Raw genomic sequence first — 21927 nt, 5'->3', positions numbered from 1 at the left:
GCGGTCCAGTAGTTAAGACTCTGTACTCCTAATGCAGGGGATGCAGGTTCAATCCCTGGTCAGGGAACTAAGAGCCCACATGCCACACAGTGTGGTCAAATAAATAAATTAACAAATACTCCTCTGCTTAAAAAAAAAAAAGATTCTTTAAAAAACATGTACTCTAGTACTAAGTGGTCTCTGGGCAAGTTGGTCCCCGTGGCTAGGCTACAGCCCAGAGGCAACTTCTTATTGTACTGGCCGTGTGATCTCAGCTCCTTAATTAACCTCTTCAAACCACTACCACTTATTTATGTTTCCTGTTTCTGTGATCCTTACCCATTAGTTGCTGGGTCGGAGGGTAGGTAGTTTAATATGCTCTGCTGTCTCCTCTTGTCCTTGAAATAAATGCACATGTTCTCAATACTGTTGGCTACAGGAAATTACAAAACCAAACATGAAGATGTCAGATGATAGCATCAAGAATTCAGGCAAGTCTTTGTCTTGAGAACTCAGGTTAGCACATATAACTGCCTTTTTTCTCCGTCTGGCTTGACCCACATGTGGCCAACTGGCCAAATGTGGTTTTCCTTATGCCCCAGGGTGAGCCCTTTCTGAAATGTTTTATCATGATTTTTTTTTCCTTCAACAGCATGTTGATGTAATCATCTCCCATTATGGGATTTTTGATAAATTTGATCTAAACACAGGAAAGCAAATTTTACTTTCCACAGGTGGGGAGCCTGCCTATAGTAAAAAGGGTCTGGGATGGTCTCACCAAATGTGTCCTGCTTGGAAGAGAAGGTTGTGGTCCTCACATTACTTTTTTTTCTCCTCTCGTTACTTTATTCATTACAGGAGGTAGGGCTGTCAGTTTTACAAATCTGCTTCATTGTATAATGTGATTGCAAAAGTGCATAGTTTCTTTACATGCTTTAACTAAGGCTAGTTTATGAAATAATAATATTTCATCCAGAATATTGACCAGTCAAAAACAGTGCATCTATGGGATGGACATGTACACACGGCTATATTTTAAGTGGATGACCAACAAAGACCTACTGTATAGCACAGGGAACTCTGCTCAGTGTTATGCGGCAGCCTGGACGGGATGGGAGTTTGGGGAAGAATGCTGTTGTTGTTTAGTGGCTAAGTTATGTCTGACTCTTTTGCAACCCCAGGGACTGTAGCGCGCCAGGCTCCTCTGTCTGTGGGATTTCCCAAGCAAGAATACTGGAGTAGGTTGCCATTTCCTCTCCAGGGGATATTCCTAATCTAGAGATCAAACCCGCATCTCCTGCATTGGCAGGTGGATTCTTTACCACTGAGCCACCAGGAAAGCCCTTGGGAGACAATGGATACATGTATATGTATGGCTGAGTCCCTTCGCTATTCACCTGAAACTATCACAACATCGTTAATCAGCTATACTCCAATACAAAATAAAAAAATTAAAAAAAAAAACAATAACACTGCAGCTATAAAACTTAAGAAAATAGACCTGTAGGTCTTGTCCTCAAAATTTCAGAGTGTTTTGTCTTAAGATCAGTATTCCAACCCTGCAGCAAATCACAAAATATTACATTTGAACTCGGAAACTTGTTCTCCAGTGTCAAGGTCTGACTGAGCCAAGTGTCCCTTTCTCTTGCAGGTCTGACAGCAAGTGCAGTTGCAGCTTTAATCCTTATGACATCCTCCATCATGTCTGTAGTGGGGTCTTTGTACCTGGCCTACATCCTGTACTTTGTGCTGAAGGAGTTTTGCATCATCTGCGTCATCACATATGTGCTGAACTTCATTCTTCTTATCATCAACTACAAACGACTAGTTTACTTGAACGAAGCCTGGAAACGGCAACTGCAGCCCAAACAGGACTGACTGCCTGACGAACTCTTTAACTGACAGTCTGAAGTCCCTTTTTCCATTAAGTTTATTTTGCAGCAGTTTGGGTTTTCTTTTTTTTTAATTATTATTGTTATTCTTCTTCACAACAGACACTTTCCCTAAGAATCTTAAACTGATTTTTTAAAATCCTGTAAATTAGAAGGGGCTCTAGCTATTTTCTGTGTCAATCTTCATTTTAAATATGGATACAAAAAAGGATACACCAAGCCAATCAAAGACAAGCTTTAACTTTACTTTGGAGATGTTTCTGAAATGGTAAAATGTAGCCCTAGCCCCTTCCCCTCAGTTGTAAAGTGAGCAACCATTGCTAGTAATTCTCTAATGTGTATAAATTCAATTTCAGGTATAACAAATGTGATCATGACATGAAAATATTTTAGAATAGATACTGTATTCAATATTGCCATGTTTACAATATGTAATATGTTTTTTAGCCAATGGATTTAAACATGTAGATTCAACTAGAATCCATTTATGTGATATTTGTAAATAAAGGTAGAGATATTGGATCCAGCCCTGCAGAAACTTGCTGTACAGCTTAGTTGAAGTGTAGCGATGAGGAAGCATCAGCTCAACGCTGACTGAAGACGTAGTGAAAATACTAAGTCCACACCAAGCATCTTGTAGAAAGGACTGGCAGCTGTGGGTCCAGCATTGACAGCAAAAATAATAGGGTGACTGGTTCCCTTTCATCTCCTTCCTCTGAAAGGAAGAAACTAAATTTGGACTTTCAAGTCAAGCTTGTACCTAGTCATAAAACTGGATCAATTAGAACCTTACAGTGTGAGTCATGTGACCAGACTTTCAAAGCTTTCAGGACACTAAAGGTGGGAAAATGGGTAGATTTCTCTGGCAAAAAGCTGGAAATAGTACTATGGCATTTCTTAGTCTCTTACAACAGGTGAATTTTCATGCAGATAATTTCCCTTCACATTAGTGCCAGTCGACCAAACAGTATTGGCTTGGAAAATCCTCAGTATAAGCCCCAGTCACTGCAGAATAGGATTACTCCTGGGTAGCTCCATAGTGTTGCTCCTGTTTCTTTCTTCACTGACTAACCGGACATCTAGTTTCATTGTTTTAGAGTCAGATATTAGATTTGTAAACTTTAGGGCTGACATGCTGCTCAGTTGGCTTAACTGGGAGGAGTACTAAAGGGAGAAATATCTCAAGGTGGAAAGTACTCTTTCTAATAACTACCCCAATGCAGAGTGTTTGAAAGCGATTTGAATAAACCCAAATGAAACAGTGACAGTACATTTCTCTGGTTAACATCTTCTATCAGAATGTTCAAAGTGCCTTCTGTCTTAAATCTCAAACCAAATATTTTGTGTGTTGAACTTGGGCAGAAGTGTCCTTCCTTCCTTTCTCAGCATGAAGTAGGAAACTTGCATTCTATAGAAAGGTTAGGTTGAGAAGGAGTAGCCATGTTTTTGCTTCCAATTCTGTTCATCATTACGTTAAGAAGAAACTGGTAACTACTGAGTGTTCTGCCTTCTTTTGTAGGGAGGGGACAGGCTCTGCTCTGTAAACCATAACATGTAGAGTCATCAACTGTCCAGCAGTTTCCAACCAACTGTCATAACTGATGCAGGGTATTCTTCTAGCCCAAGGCAGGTATCAAATTGCATTGTAATGTACTTTTAACCAGTTTAAACCAGTTTTGTAAAAGATAGCTTAGTTCTGATTTCATCCAGGCTTATGTTTTTTCCCATGAATGTGAATATTTCAGTGTCTGTTTTATTATGTATGTATTGTTCTTGTTTCTCTAAAGAACTCTAGAAAGCGATGATTAGATGTCTGGTATTTATGGAGAAACACGTTCTCACTCTGGAGACCTGCACGACAAGCTTGTCTGGCAGCAGAGCTTCCCCTCTACCCAGCAGATCAGCAGTTCACTGCTTCTCTTTCCTCCACTAGTCTGGAGACGGCTTCACCATGATGACATCGTGGTATATATATTTATAAACTCTGGTCGTGCTAAACAAATTCCTTGTGTCCCCATTTAAAATTGTTCTTTGCCCTCCTCTGTATCGGTCAACGGAGTAGAGTTAAAGCTTGTCTCGATGTTGCGTTCTTGTGAACGCCTGCAATTCTTTTGTGAGAAAACATCAGACTGTTCAGCCAGACCCTTCAGGTTTTTCCTTTGCTTTTCTAAGCCTTGGGGACACCACTGTTTCAGTTGTAGACAAATTGTTGCCACATTCCTACGACCCCAGAATTCATGTCCTCACTGAATGATGAACATGTGCTGCCTGAAATAACCACGTGGTGATGCCCGTTATCTCTCTAAGCAAAGGACCCCCACCCTGGTATTTGTGATTTGGTATTTTTCCCTGGGAAGAAGCCAGGCTTCCCTCTACATCCTCAATTCTACCCTAGAAGGGGAAAACCCCCTGTTATAAAAGTCTGAGGGTTATTAAGATTATTTCAGACTGAATATTTAAACACTGCAACATTATTAGCTACCAGTGTTGAAGAACAGGTTGGGGAAAATGTGAATTTCTGCTTCTCAGTTTTCAAAATGATTTGTAACAGATGAAGCCTCTTATTTACTTGACAGTCCTATCATTTGAAGAAATAAGAGAAGTCGTGGTTACATGATAAATTTTAGGAAAGCTTGGTGGTTTGCAGGGTTTCATTTTTTTTTTTTCATTGCAGCTAGTTGCTATCAGTTGAGGGTCAGCTTCTGGTGAAGTGTCAGGTTTAACTAGCTGTGTGCCCTGGGTGTATGTAGCCCCTCCTTAAATCCATGACTTTTAAAGATGTTGATAGCATTGACTATTTTCATTCAAAGAGACAAAGATCTCTCATTTGATACAAGAGATCTTTGGACCTCCTACGTAGACTACAGGACCAAGACTACAATGAAATTAAAACTGTGAGTCGGCTTTAGTTTTCTTAGATTTCATTTAAGACTATCAGCAGAAGTACAAGGTTGTCTTCAGCAAAGCTTGACACCAATAACTGCTGACAGATCTTACCCTGAACATCAGTCCCGGACAACTGCCAACAAGAAACCCACTCTCATTTTTGGTAACCTATCTGGGAAAGAATACCTAATATTCAATCTTTGTCCTCGTGTATTTTTGTGTATTTTTTCCCCAATGGGCAAGTACTGGTTAAACACTGCTATTTATATATTTTAGGCAGCACTTATGAGTCCTAACTTGTGAGAACTACCCTTCAATAAATCAAAGGGATGGGGGTGGGAGTTCAGGTGACTTGGTTAAACTTTTTTTTTTTTTTTTACATATTAGCCCAGAAGAGGTGAAATGTTTTGTTATAAAACTGTATTAAGCATGGCCTAAGTATTAGGTGTATGATCTGTATAGTATGTTCCATCAAAAAATATTTATTACTAGTGCTTTAAGCTCCAGAGTAAACATTCATGTAAAATGGAGTTCACTGGGCAGATTTCCCCTTTAATATAGATAGAAATATTCTTTATCAGAGATTTAGGACACAGTTTTGCTAACTGGTAAAAACAAATGTAAATATGTAAGAATGTTTATTTGTTGCACATAACTTTTTTGGTATAAAATAAATGTAGAAGTTACCTGTGGAAGGTGTGCTGCCCTCATTCTTATACTGCAGTGTTACATTTCAGAAAATAAGCAGAAATGAATTCAGTCTTAGAAATGATTTTAAGTTTTGGTCACACACTGAGGTCAAGACCTTAGTTCCCCAATCAGGGATCGAACCCGTGCCCCTTGCACTGGAAAGCAGAGTCTTAACCATTGGACCGTCAGAAGTCCCTATAAATGATCCTTGCAATTAATACCATAGCCTCATTTCTACAGGGATGGAGTTGACTCTTTTTCTCTTAAATTATATGTAACTTATAGAAGACACAAGCAGAATTCTTAGAGATTCTAGTTCTTGGAATTCCTGTGGGTTTATGATGTATGTGGTTGTCAAGAATTAATGGAAGATGATGTTACTGCTTACAGTTCTGTGAGCACATAGATTGTATTGATCAGTTGTTTTTCCACTGCTTTACTGTAGCTCACCCTGAATACTCCACTCTTAAAATCTCCTAAAAAGGTAATATCTGCAAGAAAGATAATTTCATTGGAAATGCACTTAGCCATATTTTATTGAATAGAACAAATGTGTCCTTTGTTAGGACCTTAGGACTTGAGAAAAGAATCTTACCCCTAATTTGTAAAACATTTAAGTGTGTCTGTCATGTTTCATTTTTTTAAAAATGTTTGTCAGGTAAAGAATTTTATGTATTATCCCTTGACATGAAACTGGAACATAAAACTTGATTACTTCAAGGAACTTAGAAGTTTTAGTGGTAACAAAAGAAATATACAGCCCCTAAAATTCCTAACTTATTATTTGGGTGGACAACACTCTCATTTCTTCATGGAGCTTGGAAAGGAAGGTTAAAAAAGGGCATGTGTTGAGACATGTGGATCAAACTCTGTATTAAGAACTACATTGATTTATGATCTTCAATTTGGTTGGACAGTATTTTTCCAAAGCTTTCAGCTTTAAATCAGGGTTGATGAACACTGAAATCTTACAAATAACGTACCTTACTTAATGGAGCCTGTGGAAGAGGGGCAAGAGGACAGATTCCTAAGGAAAGACCGTCCTCGGGAGCAGAGCAGGTGGCAGCACCAGGTACAGAAGCCTGTCCTGTCTGCGGCCTGTCCATTCAGAGGCCGCATCCCCACCGTCAGTGGAGTCGGCTGTGATGGTCCAGTGGGCTTCTACACCCGTCTGTCCCTTTCAGTCCAGACACAACGACGGCTGCGGCTGGAAGAACGTCCCAGAAGCACTGGTAACCTCTGAGCTTCCTTCCAGTTCCGACATTGCTCCATTCTTACCTTTCTTCTGCTTCTCTGTCAGCTTAGCTCCGGTTCACAGACCCTCTGCCTTCTTCTTCCAGCATGATACTACTTTCTGTGAATTTGCTCAAACTTCAGCCCTTCTGTGGAGTTCCTAGCAGTTGTTTTCTACTGTCACCCACTCAAGTCAAGGCTGCCCACAAGCGCAGGCAGCAGGGCTGGTTTGGTGGCAGCACAGTTTGTAAGCAGCAACTCTGAATGGGGTATGAGTGCTGAAGCAGAGGTTTCCCAAGACTCTGTGCTTGGTTAAGACTACAAAGATGGAGAAGCTCTATACAGTCAGCAAAAACAAGACCGGGAGCTGACTGTGGCTCAGATCATGAACTCCTTATTTTCAAATTCAGACTTAAATAGAAGAAAGTGGGGAGAACCACTAGACCATTCAGGTATGACTTAAATCCCTTATGATTATATAGTGGAAGTGACAAATATATTTAAGGGACTAGATTTGATAGACAGAGTGCCTGATGAACTATGGACGGAAGTTAGTGACATTGTACAGGAGACAGGGATCAAGACCATCCCCAAGAAAAAGAAATGCAAAAAAGCAAAATGGCTGTCTGAGGAGGTCTTACAAATAGCTGTGAAACAAGAGAAGCAAAAAGGAGAGATATACTCATTTGAATGCAGAGTTCAGAAGAATAGCAAGGAGAGATAAGAAAGCCTTCCTCAGTGATCAGTGCAAAGAAATAGAGGAAAATAATAGAATGGGAAAGACTAGAGATCTCTTCAAGAAAATGAGAGATACCAAGGGAACATCTCATGCAAAGATGGGCACAATAAAGAACAGAAATGGTATGGACCTAACAGAAGCAGAAAATATTAAGAAGAGGTAGCAAAAATATACAGAAAAACTGTACAAAAAAGATCTTCACGACTGAGATAAAAACAATGTGTGATCACTCACCTAAAGCCAGACATCCTGGAATGTGAAGTCAAGTGGGCCTTAGGAAGCATCACTGTGAACAAAGCTAGTGGAGGTGATGGAATTCCAGTTGAGCTATTTCAAATCCTAAAAGATGATACTGTGAAAGTGCCGCATTCAATATGCCAGCAAATTTGGAAAACTCAGCAGTGGCCACAGGACTGGAAAAGGTCAGTTTTCATTCCAATCCCAAAGAAAGGCAATGCCAAAGAATGCTCAAACTACTGCACAGTTGCACTCATCTCACACGCTAATAAAGTAATGCTCAAAATTCTCCAAGCCAGGCTTCAGCAATACGTGAACCATGAACTTCCAGATGTTCAAGCTGGTTTTAGAAAAGGCAGAGGAACCAGATATCAAGTTGCCAACATCTGCTAGATCATCGAAAAAGCAAGAGAGTTCCATAAAAACATCTATTTCTGCTTTATTGACTATACCAAAGCCTTTGACTGTGTGGATCAAAATAAACTGTAGAAAATTCTGAAAGAGATGGGAATACCAGACCACCTGACCTGCCTCTTGAGAAATCTGTATGTAGGTCAGGAAGCAACAGTTAGAACTGGACATGGAACAACAGACTGGTTCCAAATCAGGAAAGGAGTACGTCAAGGCTATATATTGTCACCCTTATTTAACTTATATGCAGAGCACATCATGAGAAACGCTGGGCTGGATGAAGCACAAGCTGGAATCAAGATTGCTGGGAGAAATATCAATAATCTCAGATATGCAGATGACACCACCCTTATGGCAGAACGCAAAGAAGAACTAAAGAGCCTCTTGATGAAAGTGAAAGTGGAGAGTGAAAAAGTTGGCTTAAAGCTCAACATTCAGAAAACTAAGGTCATGGCATCCGGTCCCATCACTTCATAGCAAGTAGATGGGGAAACAGTGGAAAGAGTGGCAGACTTCATTTTGGGGGGCTCCAAAATCAATGCAGATGGTGACTGCAGCCATGAAATTAAAAGACGCTTACTCCTTGGAAGAAAAGTTATGACCAACCTAGACAGCATATTAAAAAGCAGAGACATTACTTTGCCAACAAAGGTCTGTCTAGTCAAGGCTATGTATGGATGTGAGAGTTGGACTATAAAGAAAGCTGAGCGCCAAAGAATTGATGCTTTTGAACTGTGATGCTGGAGAAAACTCTTTGAGAGTCCTTTGGACTGCAAGGAGATTGGTCCTGGGTGTTCACTGGAAAGACTGATGTTGAAGCTGAAACTCCAATACTTTGGCCACCTGATGCGAAGTACTCGCTCATTTGAAAAGACCCTGATGCTGGGAAAGATTGAAGGTGGGAGGAGAAGGGGACGACAGAGGATGAGATGGTTGGATGGCATCACCGACTCAATGTACATGAGTTTGGGTAAACTCTGGGAGTTGGTGATGGACAGGGAGGCCTGGCGTGCTGCAGTCCATGGGGTTGCAAAGAGTCGGACACGACTGAGTGACTGAACTGAACTGAAGGCTACAAAAACAGCCTGAGACACCGAGAACAAATGCAGATGCTTTTCAGCAGTATAGATCATTCAGTTTACGGATGGTCACTTTAAAGCCAACTCTTCATTCTCATATGACAAAAGCCTTTATTTTCTTTTTTTTTTTTTATTATTGGCCATGTTGTGCAACATGTGGGATCTTAGTTTCTCAACCAGGGATCGAACTCAAGCCCCCTGCAATGGAAGTGCAGAGTATTAACCACCGGTCTGCCAGGGAAGGCCCTACAAGTCTTTTTATTAGAGTTCCCTAATGTTCCCTTCTAGCAAATGACCACGAAATCCAAGTGAGAAGCTTCCAGGTCTGCCATGCACAGCGCAGGAAACTCTTGCTCTGTGTGTGATGGAAGTAGCCCCCCTCCGTGGGGAGGAGGAGCTGACCGAGCTAGCGTCTGCAGAGAGGTAGTTCTCACTTTAAACAGTAAACAGGCTGCTTCCCACACACTGTGACTTCACAGCTGACCCGTGGTACCTGGTTTCATTGGCAAGTTTCCAGTATCTCCCTCGCAACAGGAATGCTGCACTCTTTGGTTGTCTCTGCCGAGTGAAGATCCCTTTTCTGTTCCCTACCATCCGAACTGGTGCTAAAAACAAGGCAAAAGGTGTTTCAGATGACTTCTGATAGGGAAAATCAGAACCAGCCTGGAGCCACGCTGGGCACTCAGCAATGTCTCCATGCTTTAGAGCTGCTTGGCCTGGTGTGGACTCAGAAGTGGCCGCTTAATGGGTTAAAGACTTAAATACCAGTGCTCCCCGAAACACTTCAGCTTTCATCCATTAGGGGAAGAATCCAAAACTGTTTATCTTTTCCTTGTAAGGTAAAGTTTAAGACATTTTGGGTACCCTGCTGCCTGGTAACTGGAGCAGGGCTGAGACAAAGTTACCCTTGGAAAGGCTGGAGCCCTCTCTGAAAGGACTGCTCTCCTAGTAGGAGCCGGAGTCTTGACCACTCAAAGGGGCCCAAGTAGGATCTGCTAGTAGATGTTAAAGGCCTCCCAGGCAGACTTCCAGCTGGGTCCCCACCCCTGGAGGCAGGTCCGCTGGAGAGGGAGGTGGAAAGAGCAGCTATGCTCCCAGGAAATCTCTCCACCCCCAAGAGAAACCACCCCTTCTGTGAAATAGAAAGGTCTCTCCCACTGAAAAGTTCAAGACAGCAATCATTTCTTCCATGAAAAGCAAATACCAGGCACCGTGCAAGCACTTCAAGTGGAGTCCCTATGTCAACCCTCAAGGTGGTAGGCGTTATCCCCACTTTACAGGCTTGTGAAAAGGTAGGTACCTTGTCCAAGATCACACAGCTAATTCCTTACTACACAAAGCCAGTGCCCCTACTCACAATACTAGGCTTCCATCCAAGTTTATTTCCAGGAGCCATTAATCTCATCTGCCAAGCAGAGGGGAGGCTCATGTTCTCTTTTTCCTGTTTCACTCTTGCCATTCTGATTTTTCTTTTTTTTCTTATTTTGTTTTTTTTTGGCCATCCTGCATGGCATGAGGAATCTTAGTTCTCCGACCAGGGTTCAAACCCATGCTCTGTGCATTGGGAGTGCAGTGTTAACCTCTGGACCATCAGGAAGCAACCCCCCCCCCCCTTCTGATTTTTAATTAAACTTTAACCTTCCAAAAACCTGTCTTTCCTCAGAAGTAGTAAAAGGTAATTCCCACTATTATCAGTTCTTCCCTACCTCCCCCAGCTTGCTTTCCTCTATTTACAATATATCAAGAAGCTAGTAACCTAGAGGGGTAAAAAAAACAGGAAACATTCATTTGGAAATTTCTCATTGTCCTCACTTGAGAAAGTACACACCATGTTCACTCTGAAGGCTTTTAAACACTCCTACATTCAAAACCCTTTGAAACTTAACCTATATTTGGGGAACCTGCCTTTCATAAGCAAATCATATAAAATAGACTGAAATGTCTTAAGTTTCTCAGGCTTTGTACCTTACCCTAGAATCATGAGTGTATCCCAGTAAATTCCAGTGCAAGATCCACTTTTTCCTCACACTGTCGTGAAACACAGAGGAAATCTGGCCACCTCTACCTTGAGATGGTCGCCTCTCCCATTTACTTCAGAAAATGATTTGCATTACTTGGAGCACGCAAGTAATCAGCTGCTTGCTCAACACAACTGACTTTTTCCTAGGAAATCCTGTGTAGCCTGCTTTGATGATATCAGCCTTCCCCTGCTTGTTTCCAGGGTTCTTAGAACCAAATGTCCTGAACTAACATACCCACCAGAAACAATGAGAAGGGGTACATCCCGTGCACCCAAATGCCACTTACACTGATTAGTCATGAAATCAGCAAAATTCCAGATGAGCTCGCCAACCACATATTCTTTGCGTTTTTGGTCCAGAACCGCATGATACTGCGCGAGCAGGCCTTTCTGGTACTCTTCACTGTACATCAGTGGTGGATCCTGGAATTCAAGGCAAAGAGAAGTTAGGAGTCAGAACCAGCAAAACTGTAAATATTAGATAAAAATAAAGACCCATGCGATGATGACCAAAATATCTGTCCTTGCGGTGGGCTACAGTGCCTGCAGGACTTGCTGATATTGGTGTAGGGACAAGCCAGTGTATGATGTAGCCCAGGGTTTAAAAAAAGGATTAAAACAACAATAACAACCTTAATTAGTAACTGCTTTATTTATAAACGGAATTTTATTTATTTTTTGGCCGCACCAAGCAGCTGGTGGAGTCTTAAGTGTCCTAACCAGGAATTGAACCTGGACCTTCGGCAGTGAAAGTGCAAGTCCTAACAACTAGACCACCAGGGAATTCCCATTAAACAGAATTTAATATTTGCTTTAATTTTTCCCACCTCTATTTCCCACTGCAGTCTTACAACTGAACTACACTAGGAATAAAAGTACGTCTCTGGATAATAAATTTAAAACCCAAAGCTGAAGTAGCTGCCAATGCATAATTTGAGCACTTGTGTGATTCAGATTTAACTTGTCTCCAATTCCCCTGTATCTCATCTAGGAGCTGCTGTTTAGCCCACCGACTATTCAACAAATCATTATTTAGCATCTGCTTATATGCCAAGCATTAGGGACAAAGTAACAAACTAGGAAGATAGGGTCCCTGCCCTCATGGGTTTTACAATCTGGCAAGACACAAGCTCTAAGTGTAACAGGGGTGAATTGGGAGCATGTAGTGTGTGAGGGGCTGGGTAGGAGGAGGTTAGCAGGGGGCGCAGACTGAGGCAGGGGCCACAGAAAGCTTCACTGAAGCTGAGACCTGCCAGGTGAGGAGGGAGGAAAGCAGAGGGCACATCTACGGACTCAGTCTTCGGGGAAAAGCTCACGTCTGTCGTGTGCTAAGATATAACAATCTTTGAGATGTTCTTAGAGCATAAGGTCTGAGTTTTCATCTCATGGGAATTTGAGGGGAGTGCTGAGTCTTTAACGCTCAAGGGTGCAGCACTGCAGTCATCTTACAAGAGAACTAACCCCTGTTGGCTTTGGTCCTCCTTCCCAACGAGAAGGATTAAAATGCTATTATACAGGATGCACTGCAGAGTGCTTAGGAAGCCAAGGGAAAAGCCCCCAGTCTGGTCAAGGAGAGAACCAGAGAGAGCATGACAGCTCATGGTGTTCCTCTGCCCAGGTAGGTGGGGTCCTCCTCACCAAAGAGTGGACACCTGAGCGGAAGCATGAACGCTGAGTCAAATTCCATTAGCTGGCGATTATGGAGCTAAGAACGGCTTCCTGGGCAAAAGGAAGAGGCCAGGTGAGCACAGGAGCCACCAAACAGAACAGACCAGGATCCAGGACTGAAGGCCTGGGAGAGGGCAGAGGGCAGAGGACATGGACAGCCCCGACCACAGATTAGGGCTTCGTCCTGTGGGGTCAGGGAAAGCCAGGGACAGGACAAGGTTTGGATTTGTTCCAGGGACCACTTGGGTAGCATGTGGGAGGCTACCTGAGGACCACACACATGGAACAGAGGCTGAGTCCAGGGTGACCATGGGGAGGGGCGGCTTAGGGGAAGCCCGGTAAGCTGTGGGAGGTCGCCAGGACAAGTGAGGGACGGGGAAGGAGGCAGATCTCTAGCCTGGGGCAGTGATGACTGACATCACTGTCCGAGAGAGGGGAAAAAAAAAAACCCTGTCTTCAATGCAACTTACCTCGTGAAACCCTGGAATGGAATCTGCTCCATACTCGCTCTGAATAATCGGCTTCTGGTAGGCCTTATACCAGTTCTCAAACTGGGTTGCCAGCTGCAGCTGAATCACCTCCAGGTGCCCAGAGTCGTGGTACCATGAGTAGTAACTGTTCACACAGATGACGTCCACGTACGGCGCCTGCAAGAGCACGGGAGCGAGTCCACCAACCAGGGGAGTGGAGGACTCACACTCGGGGGGTGCTTCTGGCAGAGGAGGTAATAAGAGAGTGCAGAAAGTGCGTTAGATGCACACGTGTAGGAAATAAGAGTCAGAAGGGACCTGAATGGAGCGAGTGAACGGAGCAAGTCTCTCGTTCTGGGCCGGCACCCCTGACCTGGCTGCAGCTGGGCTCCGGGGAGGGCAATGAGAGGCGGAGCTGGCACCAGGCATGCCGGCCCCAGGGGAGCCCATCCAGGCTGGGCTTCGTTCATCTCTAGATGCTCCTGTCACTAGTCATCCCCTTGGCCCAACTGAGGGCCAAAGGCAGTTTTTCTCCTCACAGAGCCTCCTGAGTCCCCTTTCTGAGCTACTGTCATGGGCCTTGGAGAGACTAGACAGCTCCCTCCTAGGAGGGCAGCCCAGGCTGGGGGGCAGGACCGCCGCGAATCTGAGCAATGGGGTGCTCAGTGGACCGCAAAGCTCACCTGAACCCACGCTCGCCTGCAGAGTCTGCAGTGGGACCCATGTGGTCCATCTCTCCCAAGGGACTACAGCACCCTTCTGAACTTGGGGCGGAAAGATGCAGGTGGGAAGCGGTACCTCTGGGTGGGCACGTGACCACAGCTCACACATCCCAGCGGGTGAGCCTGGCAACCTTCTGGGGGCACCAGCACAGGCTCCCTTGCCCACTAGAGCAGGAAGGGATGCCACTGAGACTGTGAGACACCCAGGTCTGCCTGTGCCCCGCTGGTGTTCCAGCACAGTCGTCTTCCTCTGAAGGGGATGGCACCGGAACAGTCGGGCTGCAAACCATCCGGTCCGTGTGAAAATGACAGTGCTCACAATTTACACTTGTACACAGTTGCTTATCCTCTCTTTCTTGAGATGATTTCTCTTTCTGGAGCACTTTTTAGTACTGGCCTCAGTTCCCGAGTGAATCATCTTCTTGCTCCCATGTTTTACAGCTTTTGTGCAACAATTCAACCCAGTTTCTGAGGGGCTGCTGTGCCCAGGGACCATGAGAGGAGTCATGGGGTCCAACCGGCTGGGGAGCCTCTCCCTTCAATTTTCAGTGCCCCCAGCACTGGATCTCATCAGTGGTTCCCAAAGCTGATTGATGCCTGGAATCACTGAGGAGTTTTTTAAAAACTCAGATTCCTACCCTGGTCTTTATAAATCAGAATCTCAAAATCCGGAGCTCTGTACTTTCAAAAAGCTTCCCTTTGTAGCCCCAACGATCAGCCAAGTTGGAGAAACACAAGTCAGTGATGACTTTAAGCTCCCTTAAACCTCTGCCCTTTTCTGAGCATATTATGCGGAGAGGCATAAAATTAAATCAAGGTGCAGAGAAACCGATGAATTGAGAATGAACTGAGAATGAATTCGACCTCCCTACACCTGACCTCCTTAGTGTCAAGAAGCTACACTGCCTGGCAAATGACTGCCTGGCAGTTCTCTTTAACCCAAAGACCATCTATGGAAATGGTCAGACTGGCTGCTCGTGGTCTCTCCCAGAAGCTCACGTCAGCAAGCATCAGGGCAGGACAAGAGGACAGGCAGAGGGAAGACGTGGTATAGAGACCTCCAGGCTCACCCCCAGGTCTGCTTCATAGTTGGTGTTGGTCACAAAGGTCACGGGCCGGGAGGGGTCCAAGGCTTTAGTGTGGGCAATCAGCGTCCTGTCCACGGAGGGCAGAAGACACGGTGCCGTCAGTCTAGGGAGGGCTCTCAGGTAACCCTCCTGAACCCTCTCCTTCCCGTCTTCCCAGACAAAAAACCCCCAAGACATGGCTCTCCTCCCTGGCTTCTAGGGTATTTCAGGTAAGCAAACGTGTTCCTTGAGACATCACGTTCCCTGACATCATTCTCTCTTCCTGCCTCCCCAGATCTTAGCCCCCAACTCCTCCCCCAAAGGGGGCCATCCTCAAGGGATGAGAGGCACAGCTGAGATCTTCGAGCTGGGCGCTGCCAAAAGCAAGTTTCCGCATCTCTGACAAAACTAGGATGTGGTGCAGGTTAGGATGAGTATTAATTTAACACATCACTAGGGAGCGTGTCCTGGGAGGCAAGCGGTGCGCTGGGCACATGACTTAAATAGCTATGTATCGGCTTGGCCAAAAAGTTCATTCGAGTTTTTGAACAATGTTATGAAAAAACCCAAACGAATTTTTTGCCCAACCCGACCTCCAGCTGTGTGTCCAAAGCTCGTCTTTGCCCAATAAGGTCCACTACCCAGAGCCTCCATCCAGGACAGGGGGATGCAGGCAGTGTCTCCTAGGGAGTATTTCCATGGCCTCTGCTGCCTCTGCAGTAAGTGAAATAATTCCCCACTCCAGGCTACGCTACAACTGCAGGATGGTAAGAAAGAGAAGGAACCAAGGAACACGCCAAGAGGCTGGCCCACTGTGGGGAGATGGCCCCTATGTGAGGTTTCTGCCCACAGCAATGCCTGGCGGGTGGGAGAAGTTATTGGTATGCAGTGAACGGACAATGAACTTCAGATGACATGGTCCCATCCAACAACGTAACTTTAGGATAGTCAGAATATGCACGTCATTGAAAATCTGTTTATAATTATGTGCCTAGGTAAGTCAGCTTTATAAAGCTTAAATCCCTTTAGAGGTGAACTCAAAAGCATTGCAAAGTGGTTTTGTGCAGTTCTAACATGTACTAAATTTCCCAGGAATGGAGACACCATAAAAATCAAGGGAAGACCCAGGTGGCTTAGTGGTAAAGAACCCGCCTGCCAAGTGGAAGATGCGGGCTTGATCCCTGGGTCAGGAAGATCCCCTGGAGAAGGAAATGGCAACCTACTCCAGTATTCTTGCCTAGGAAATCCCATGGACAGAGGAGCCTGGTGGGCTACAGTCCATGAGGTCACAAAGAGTCAGACACGACTTAGCGACTAAACAATAACAATAGTGCTTAGTTTTGACTGGAACTTTACCTGCCATGGTTCAGTGCCTTAGAAAAGAGCAGAACAGAAGGAAATGCTGCTCATGGCACCAGAGTCACCCGCTATGCTTTCCAGCCCTGTCATCAGCTTCTGTAGCTGTGTTTTCAGGGAGTTTCCCAGAAGGTGCAAGCACCTGACTCCTTCACTGGCCCTTCTGGGGAGTCAGGCTCACACATTTATATATTCTTTGACAAATGTCTCTTCCTTATGTCAGTCAGGCCACGTCACTATCTTTTTTAATTTGAAGTTTTACGTATAAGTAGGTTAGGTTAACTCTGGATTTCATTTCAGGTGTGTCAAGGAGATACTCGGTTGAAATCATAATCAGGGTGGGTGGGTACCTGGTCTCCTGAATTGACCAAGGATAGATGCAACTGGGCTGGGAGCAGCCCACACCCACCCCAGGGCTCACCGCCTTTCTCCCGTGGCTGCCAGGCAAGGCTGAGCTGGGCCAGCAGGCTGCAGTCTCACTCGGGACCCAGCCCAAGCAAGGCAGGAGCACTCACTTAAAGTAGTAACCAGCCGGTTTCAGGAAGGAAGCGGGCTCATTGGCCACGGACCACATTACAACGGCCGGGTGATTCTTGTCCCTGCGGATCATTTCCTCCATCACCTCTAGGTGGTGCTGCAGAGACACGTTGCTGAAGCTCTCGCTGCGGGCCAAGGGAGGAAAGGGAGCAGGTCAGTCTGATTTTCTTTCCCTCTAGTAGAAACTCCGGGGTTCCCTGATGACTCAGTGGTAAACAACCCGCCTCCCAACGTAGGAAACACAAGTTCGATCCCCGGGTTGGGAAGATCCCCTGGAGAAGGAAATGGGAATCCACTCTAGTATTCTGGCCTGGAGAATCCCATAGACAGAGGAGCCTGGTGGGCTACAGTCCATGGGGTCGCAGAGTCAGACACGACTGAGCGACAGCACGCACGCACAGGCTGCCGAGCTGGGAGGACCGTGCGGTGCAGGCAGCGGGCACTCACGCCAGCATGATGCCCACACCGGGGCTCTCGTCGATGACCACGATCCCGTAGCGGTCACAGAGCTGCAGCACCTCCTCCGCATAGGGGTAGTGGCTGGTGCGGAAGGCGTTGGCGCCCAGCCAGCGAAGCAGGTTGAAGTCCTTCACCAGCAGCGTCCAGTCAAAGCCCTTCCCTCGGATCTGGGGGACAGCAGAGATGAGTGAGCCCCTGCCCTCAACTCCATCCCAGACACGTTTCCTCCAACAGCCGGGGCCCCTGGAGTCACCATCAGCCCGCTATCCAGGCCAAGCACAGGCAGTGGTTTGGGGCGGTTTGCTCTGAGCTGCCCTCAGCCACTCCAGGGGCTCCGGGGAAGGGGATGGCGAGAAACAGTGACCCAGGAGCCCCTACTCACGTCTGCATCCTCATGCTTGTTGACCCCTTGGAAATAGAACGGCTTCCCATTGATGAGGAACTGGCTCTCGGTGACGGCCACGGTGCGGATCCCCACCGGGAGGGTGTAGAAATCAGACACGGGCCCCACGGCCGTCTGCGCCGTCAACTTCACCTGCGAAAGCCGAGCATTTGGCGTGAGGCAGCCTGACTGGCCTGAGCCCCACGCAGCCTGAGCTTCACAGGACATCCCCTGGCAAACCACGGAGGCCCACCTCTGGGACTGCAGGTGGAGAAAAGCAGAAATTACATCTGCCGTGAGCAAGGAGAAACTTTCACCCACACTGCCCTGGGGCCGACTCTTCCAACTCAGCCTCCCCACCAAGGGTTGAAAAAATCAGGCTGGCGACTCTTCAATCCAATGGACCAGGAAGCTGAGGGGACCAGGCCTGCTGAAGCTAGGGCTGCTGGATGCGGGCAAACGGCTTCCCCCAGCCCAGTCCTCACCACCATTACCTCCAATGAGTACAGGTAGGCAGGGTGCTCGTGCATCAGGTACGGCCACCAGAGGTGGGCACTGGGCACCTGCAGCTGGCCCTGGGCCCCTGCCCCCTTGGCCACGACTTTGCCTTCCTCATCCAGAAGACTCACGTCCAGTTGGAAGTGGTCACTGCCCTGGACAACGATCTGGTAATTCACCAGCCCTATAGGAGACGAGAGATCAGATGAGAGAGAAAAGGGGGGCATGTGAGCTGGGGTCCTACAGGTGAGAGCACCCTGAGGAGGTGGATTGGAGAGCCTGTCTCCAAGGGGATCTTTCCAAACAGGGAACCAGCCACTCTGGGCCTGACTGAGGGCAGATCCTGGCAGGAGCCTCACCAATGTCTTGGTCCATGTCGGTGGTGACGGTAATGTCATCGATGTAGGTGGTAGGCGTGGTGTAGAGGAGCACAGACCGATGCAGTCCCGCGTAGTTGAAGAAGTCAAACTTTGTGTTCTGGACAAAGTAACCCTTGGGGTACCTAGGACGGAGCAAGGGTACAGTGGCCTTGTCCCGAATCCTTCAATCTCAACTCACATGTCTCCCTGGCCTCCCAGAACCAGGGCCTCACCTCTGCTGAAGCCACCCTGTCCCCCGGGGGGAAGACCTCTGGGCAGGGTGTGGAGTGGGGGTGGGGGTGGGGGGTTGGCGAGGTGCTGCTCACATGGAGGGGTCCGTCTTGTAGAGGATGACCCCAGGCGGCAGGGTGTGGGGGGAGAGCGTGTTGTTGACGGCGATGGTGATGCGGCAGGAGGACAGGGGCCCGCTCTGAACCAGCTTGCTGATGTCAGCCTCGAAGGGGAGATGGCCCCCCTCGTGCTCTACCACGTGGACCCCATTCACCCACTGCAGATACAGGGAGACAAGCAGGGGAGCCCGGCCATTCCCGACACGCCCTCACACACAAGTGCAGGATGGGGGAAGCGGGCGCAGTGGGGCAGGCTGAGGGTTCTGCCAGCTGCCACTGACCTCGGGAGTGGAAGAAGGGGGCTCCAGGGGAATAGACGAGACCACCCTCCCCCACCCAGGGCACAAACCCCAGTTTGGGGCCTTAAATGTGCCCCTGCCCCCGCACGTACCCCAGAGGCAGGCTGTCAGGTGACGCCTGGGAGCAGGCACCCCAGGGCAGCCCTCCCCCTGCCCCGCCCCATGCCTGGCCACCCGCTCTGCCTGCTGCCCGCTGCACTGACCACGATGGCGTAGTAGTGGGCGCTGCCAACCCTCAGCACCACTCTCATGCCCAGGTCCTCGGTCCACCGCTGGGGCAGGGTGATCTCCCGTTCATACCACACCCAGCCAACAAAACTCCGCAGCTGCCCGTCCTGGCCCACGTCGTTAAAGCTGGAGGGCACCGGCATGTCCAGGGTAGGGCCCGACTGAGGAGACAAGGGTGGAAATCAGGTCCAGACCACCCAGGAAACTAAGGGGCCAGGTCTCCAGCAATTCCGCCTGCAGGACAAAGCTGGACAAAATGACTTCTCCCCAGGGCCTTTCCTGGAGGCCCAGCAGTAAAGAATCTGCTTTGCAATGCAGGGGACACAGGTTCGATCCCTGGTCTGGGAAGATTCCACGTGCTGCAGGGCAATTAAGCCCAAGCACCACAACTAAGACTGGATGCAGCCAAATATTTATTTGGCTGCACGTTAAAATATTAAAAAAAAAAAATAGGACTTCTCCCAGACCCTCCCAGATTCCAGACCACCCTGCCAGCAACTCACCAATGTCTTTCATGGACTCATTTAATTTTTACGACTCCGTGAAGCAGACCCAGTCACTCACTCACTCACTCACTCACTCAGTCAAGGGTGCACAGGGAACACCTACATGGTGTTCTGCTGCTGCTGCTAAGTCGCTTCAGTTGTGACCGACTCTGTGCGACCCCATAGACGGCAGCCCACCAGGCTCCCCGTCCCTGGGATTCTCCAGGCAAGAACACTGGAGTGGGTTGCCATTTCCTTCTCCAACGCATGAAAGTGAAAAGTGAAAGTGAAGTCGCTCAGTCATGCATGACCCCTAGAGACCCCATGGACTGCAGCCCACCAGGCTCCTCCGTCCATGGAATTTTCCAGGGAAGAGTACTGGAGTGGGGTGCCATTGCCTTCTCCAACACGGTGTTCTAGGCGCTGGGAATAGAACACTGAACAAGGCCTCTGCTGTCAGTGAGCAGCTCCATGCAGAGAGTGTGGAGAGTGGCAGGGAGCTATCTTGGGGTCAGGGAAGGCCATTGGGGGCCAGGGCCCATGAGATACAACCTCTGGACATCCTGGCAGAACCTGAGCCCCACAGGGACCCCCTTGAACCTCTTGACCCTTGAACACCTCAGGAAGAAGGCAAGGCAGGAGCGGACAGATAGCTCAGTGAGTCTGGAAGCAGCCTGGGGAAGAGCTTCCTGAAGACACAGATGGGACACAGGACCTCGGAGGAAGGGGGATTCCCTGCCCCTCACAGCTGTATGCCCAGCGGCTGGCCCAAGCCCTGCCACACAGTGAGGACCCAGTAAATACTGACTGAATGATTGGATAACTTTCTGATGACACCCACAGCTAGGATGCTTTGTGTCCGAGGTCTGGTGGGAGCAGAAGTTCTTTCTCAGGGCAGCAGGCACCCGAGTTTCCATGGAAAGGGGTGTGCCCAGGGCCACAGCCAGCCTGGGGCAAGAAGGATGTCCAGAAATCAGACCCTGACTAAGAGGAAGATGATCAACCGAGTGCGCCGCAGGGAGGAAGGCTGGACAGGGAGCAGGGGCCGCTTTGCGGAGGAAACTATGAGTGGGGCACGTGCCCAGCACCCCCACCCCTTTCTTCCTCTGATGAGGGCTGAGCGGCAAAGACTGAAAAAAGAGGATGTGAGGGAGGTGACCGCTGGATGTTCACGGCCGACCCCCGCCCCAGTTCTCAGCCCACCCGACCCAAATCAGAGGGGAGACCTAGAAGGGGGTGCTCGGCTGGATGCCAAGCCCCATTCTCTACCTAAACCTTGGAACTCAGGGTCCTTCCTGCCATGGCAAAGGTGCGGCCCCAAAATGTCCAAAGACTCCTCTCCAGCCACTGGGTGGCCATCGGCCCCCAGCTCGCGGCAGGGACACCGCTCCGGCTCCGCCTCCCCTACCTGGCTCCGCCTCCCCTACCTAAGTCCGGCCCGCCCAATTCCTTCTGCCGGTCACTCTCCGCGTGGGTCTACCCCACTGCCCCCCAGGGCCGTCCATCAGTTTCAAGGGCACAAGGGAAGGCTCCCCACGCCCCCCACACCGGGCTTCCAGGAGCTCCCCGGCCCCGGCCCAGGTCCCGTCCCCCGAGCGCCCACCTCCCGCAGCGGCGCCCGGTACCACTGCTGCTCGAAGCCCTGGCGCCGGTTGTCGGAGAAATCGGCGCGGAAGCTCCAGAGGCCGTCCAGCTCCTTGCGCTCCCGCGACCGGCTCTCCCGGGGATAGAGCATCCCGCCCTGCAGCAGCGCCAGCCCGCAGCCCCAGAGCAGAGGGCCAAGCACGGCCCAGGCGCCCGCCGGTGCCCGGATCATGGTTGCAGTGAGGCCGCGAGCAGCCAGCTGCCGGGCGTCCCGGGCCGCGCGCTGATAACGGGGCC

The 21927-nt window shown here is 48.2% G+C and overlaps 3 protein-coding genes and 1 long non-coding RNA gene across 6 annotated transcripts in view; 3 read left to right on the top strand and 1 right to left on the bottom strand.

Annotated features, from left to right (window-relative positions):
• VKORC1L1 (vitamin K epoxide reductase complex subunit 1L1) overlaps nucleotides 1-5449 on the top strand; it is a 57542-nt gene extending 52093 nt beyond the window's left edge. For both annotated transcript variants that reach the window (XM_081558134.1, XM_081558133.1), the window contains one exon: nucleotides 1631-5449. In XM_081558134.1, coding sequence (XP_081414260.1) covers nucleotides 1631-1865 — 235 coding nt within the window. In that variant the 3' untranslated portion in view covers nucleotides 1866-5449. The remainder of the gene's footprint in view (nucleotides 1-1630) is intronic.
• A 412-nt stretch (nucleotides 5450-5861) lies between these two features.
• On the top strand, nucleotides 5862-11983 carry LOC145532644 (uncharacterized). Its single transcript, XR_014073451.1, has 2 exons — nucleotides 5862-10438; nucleotides 11859-11983. It is a non-coding gene; the product is annotated as an uncharacterized LOC145532644 (long non-coding RNA).
• On the bottom strand, nucleotides 9257-21915 carry GUSB (glucuronidase beta). Of its 2 annotated transcripts, XM_081558131.1 has the most exons (12): nucleotides 21650-21915; nucleotides 19537-19722; nucleotides 19011-19192; nucleotides 18685-18827; nucleotides 18322-18509; nucleotides 17828-17980; nucleotides 17434-17612; nucleotides 16965-17111; nucleotides 15097-15181; nucleotides 13305-13481; nucleotides 11454-11589; nucleotides 9257-9751 (listed from the first exon to the last, which is right to left on the bottom strand). In XM_081558131.1, exons 1-12 carry the CDS (start codon nucleotides 21860-21862, stop codon nucleotides 9582-9584), a joined length of 1959 nt encoding a protein of 652 aa, XP_081414257.1. In that variant the 5' UTR covers nucleotides 21863-21915; the 3' UTR covers nucleotides 9257-9581. The 2 variants fall into 2 exon arrangements, with proteins under 2 accessions (XP_081414257.1, XP_081414258.1); XM_081558132.1 differs by lacking the exon at nucleotides 18685-18827 and having other exon boundaries at nucleotides 18391-18396; nucleotides 19121-19192.
• The window catches only part of LOC145532347 (uncharacterized), a 25440-nt gene continuing 25373 nt past the window's right edge, over nucleotides 21861-21927 (top strand). The window contains exon 1 of the mRNA XM_081557142.1: nucleotides 21861-21869. Coding sequence (XP_081413268.1) covers nucleotides 21861-21869 — 9 coding nt within the window. The remainder of the gene's footprint in view (nucleotides 21870-21927) is intronic.

This window comes from Giraffa tippelskirchi, chromosome 13, assembly GCF_054371585.1.
Source record: "Giraffa tippelskirchi isolate mGirTip1 chromosome 13, T2T-mGirTip1v1.2.pri, whole genome shotgun sequence".
Taxonomy (NCBI): domain Eukaryota; kingdom Metazoa; phylum Chordata; class Mammalia; order Artiodactyla; family Giraffidae; genus Giraffa; species Giraffa tippelskirchi.
The sequence above is the reverse complement of the archived record's forward strand: the minus strand, read 5'-3'. Positions and strand labels throughout refer to the sequence as shown.

Coding starts and splice junctions, on each gene's coding strand:
- GUSB (XM_081558131.1), bottom strand. CDS start 21,862: ATGATCCGGGCACCGGCGGGCGCCTGGGCCGTGCTTGGCCCTCTGCTC. Junction 18,828..19,010: donor TACAAGACGGACCCCTCCAT/GTGAGCAGCACC, acceptor GCTCCGTCCTAG/GTACCCCAAGGGTTACTTTG. Junction 9,752..11,453: donor TGATTTCATGACTAATCAGT/GTAAGTGGCATT, acceptor CCTTGTTTTTAG/CACCAGTTCGGATGGTAGGG.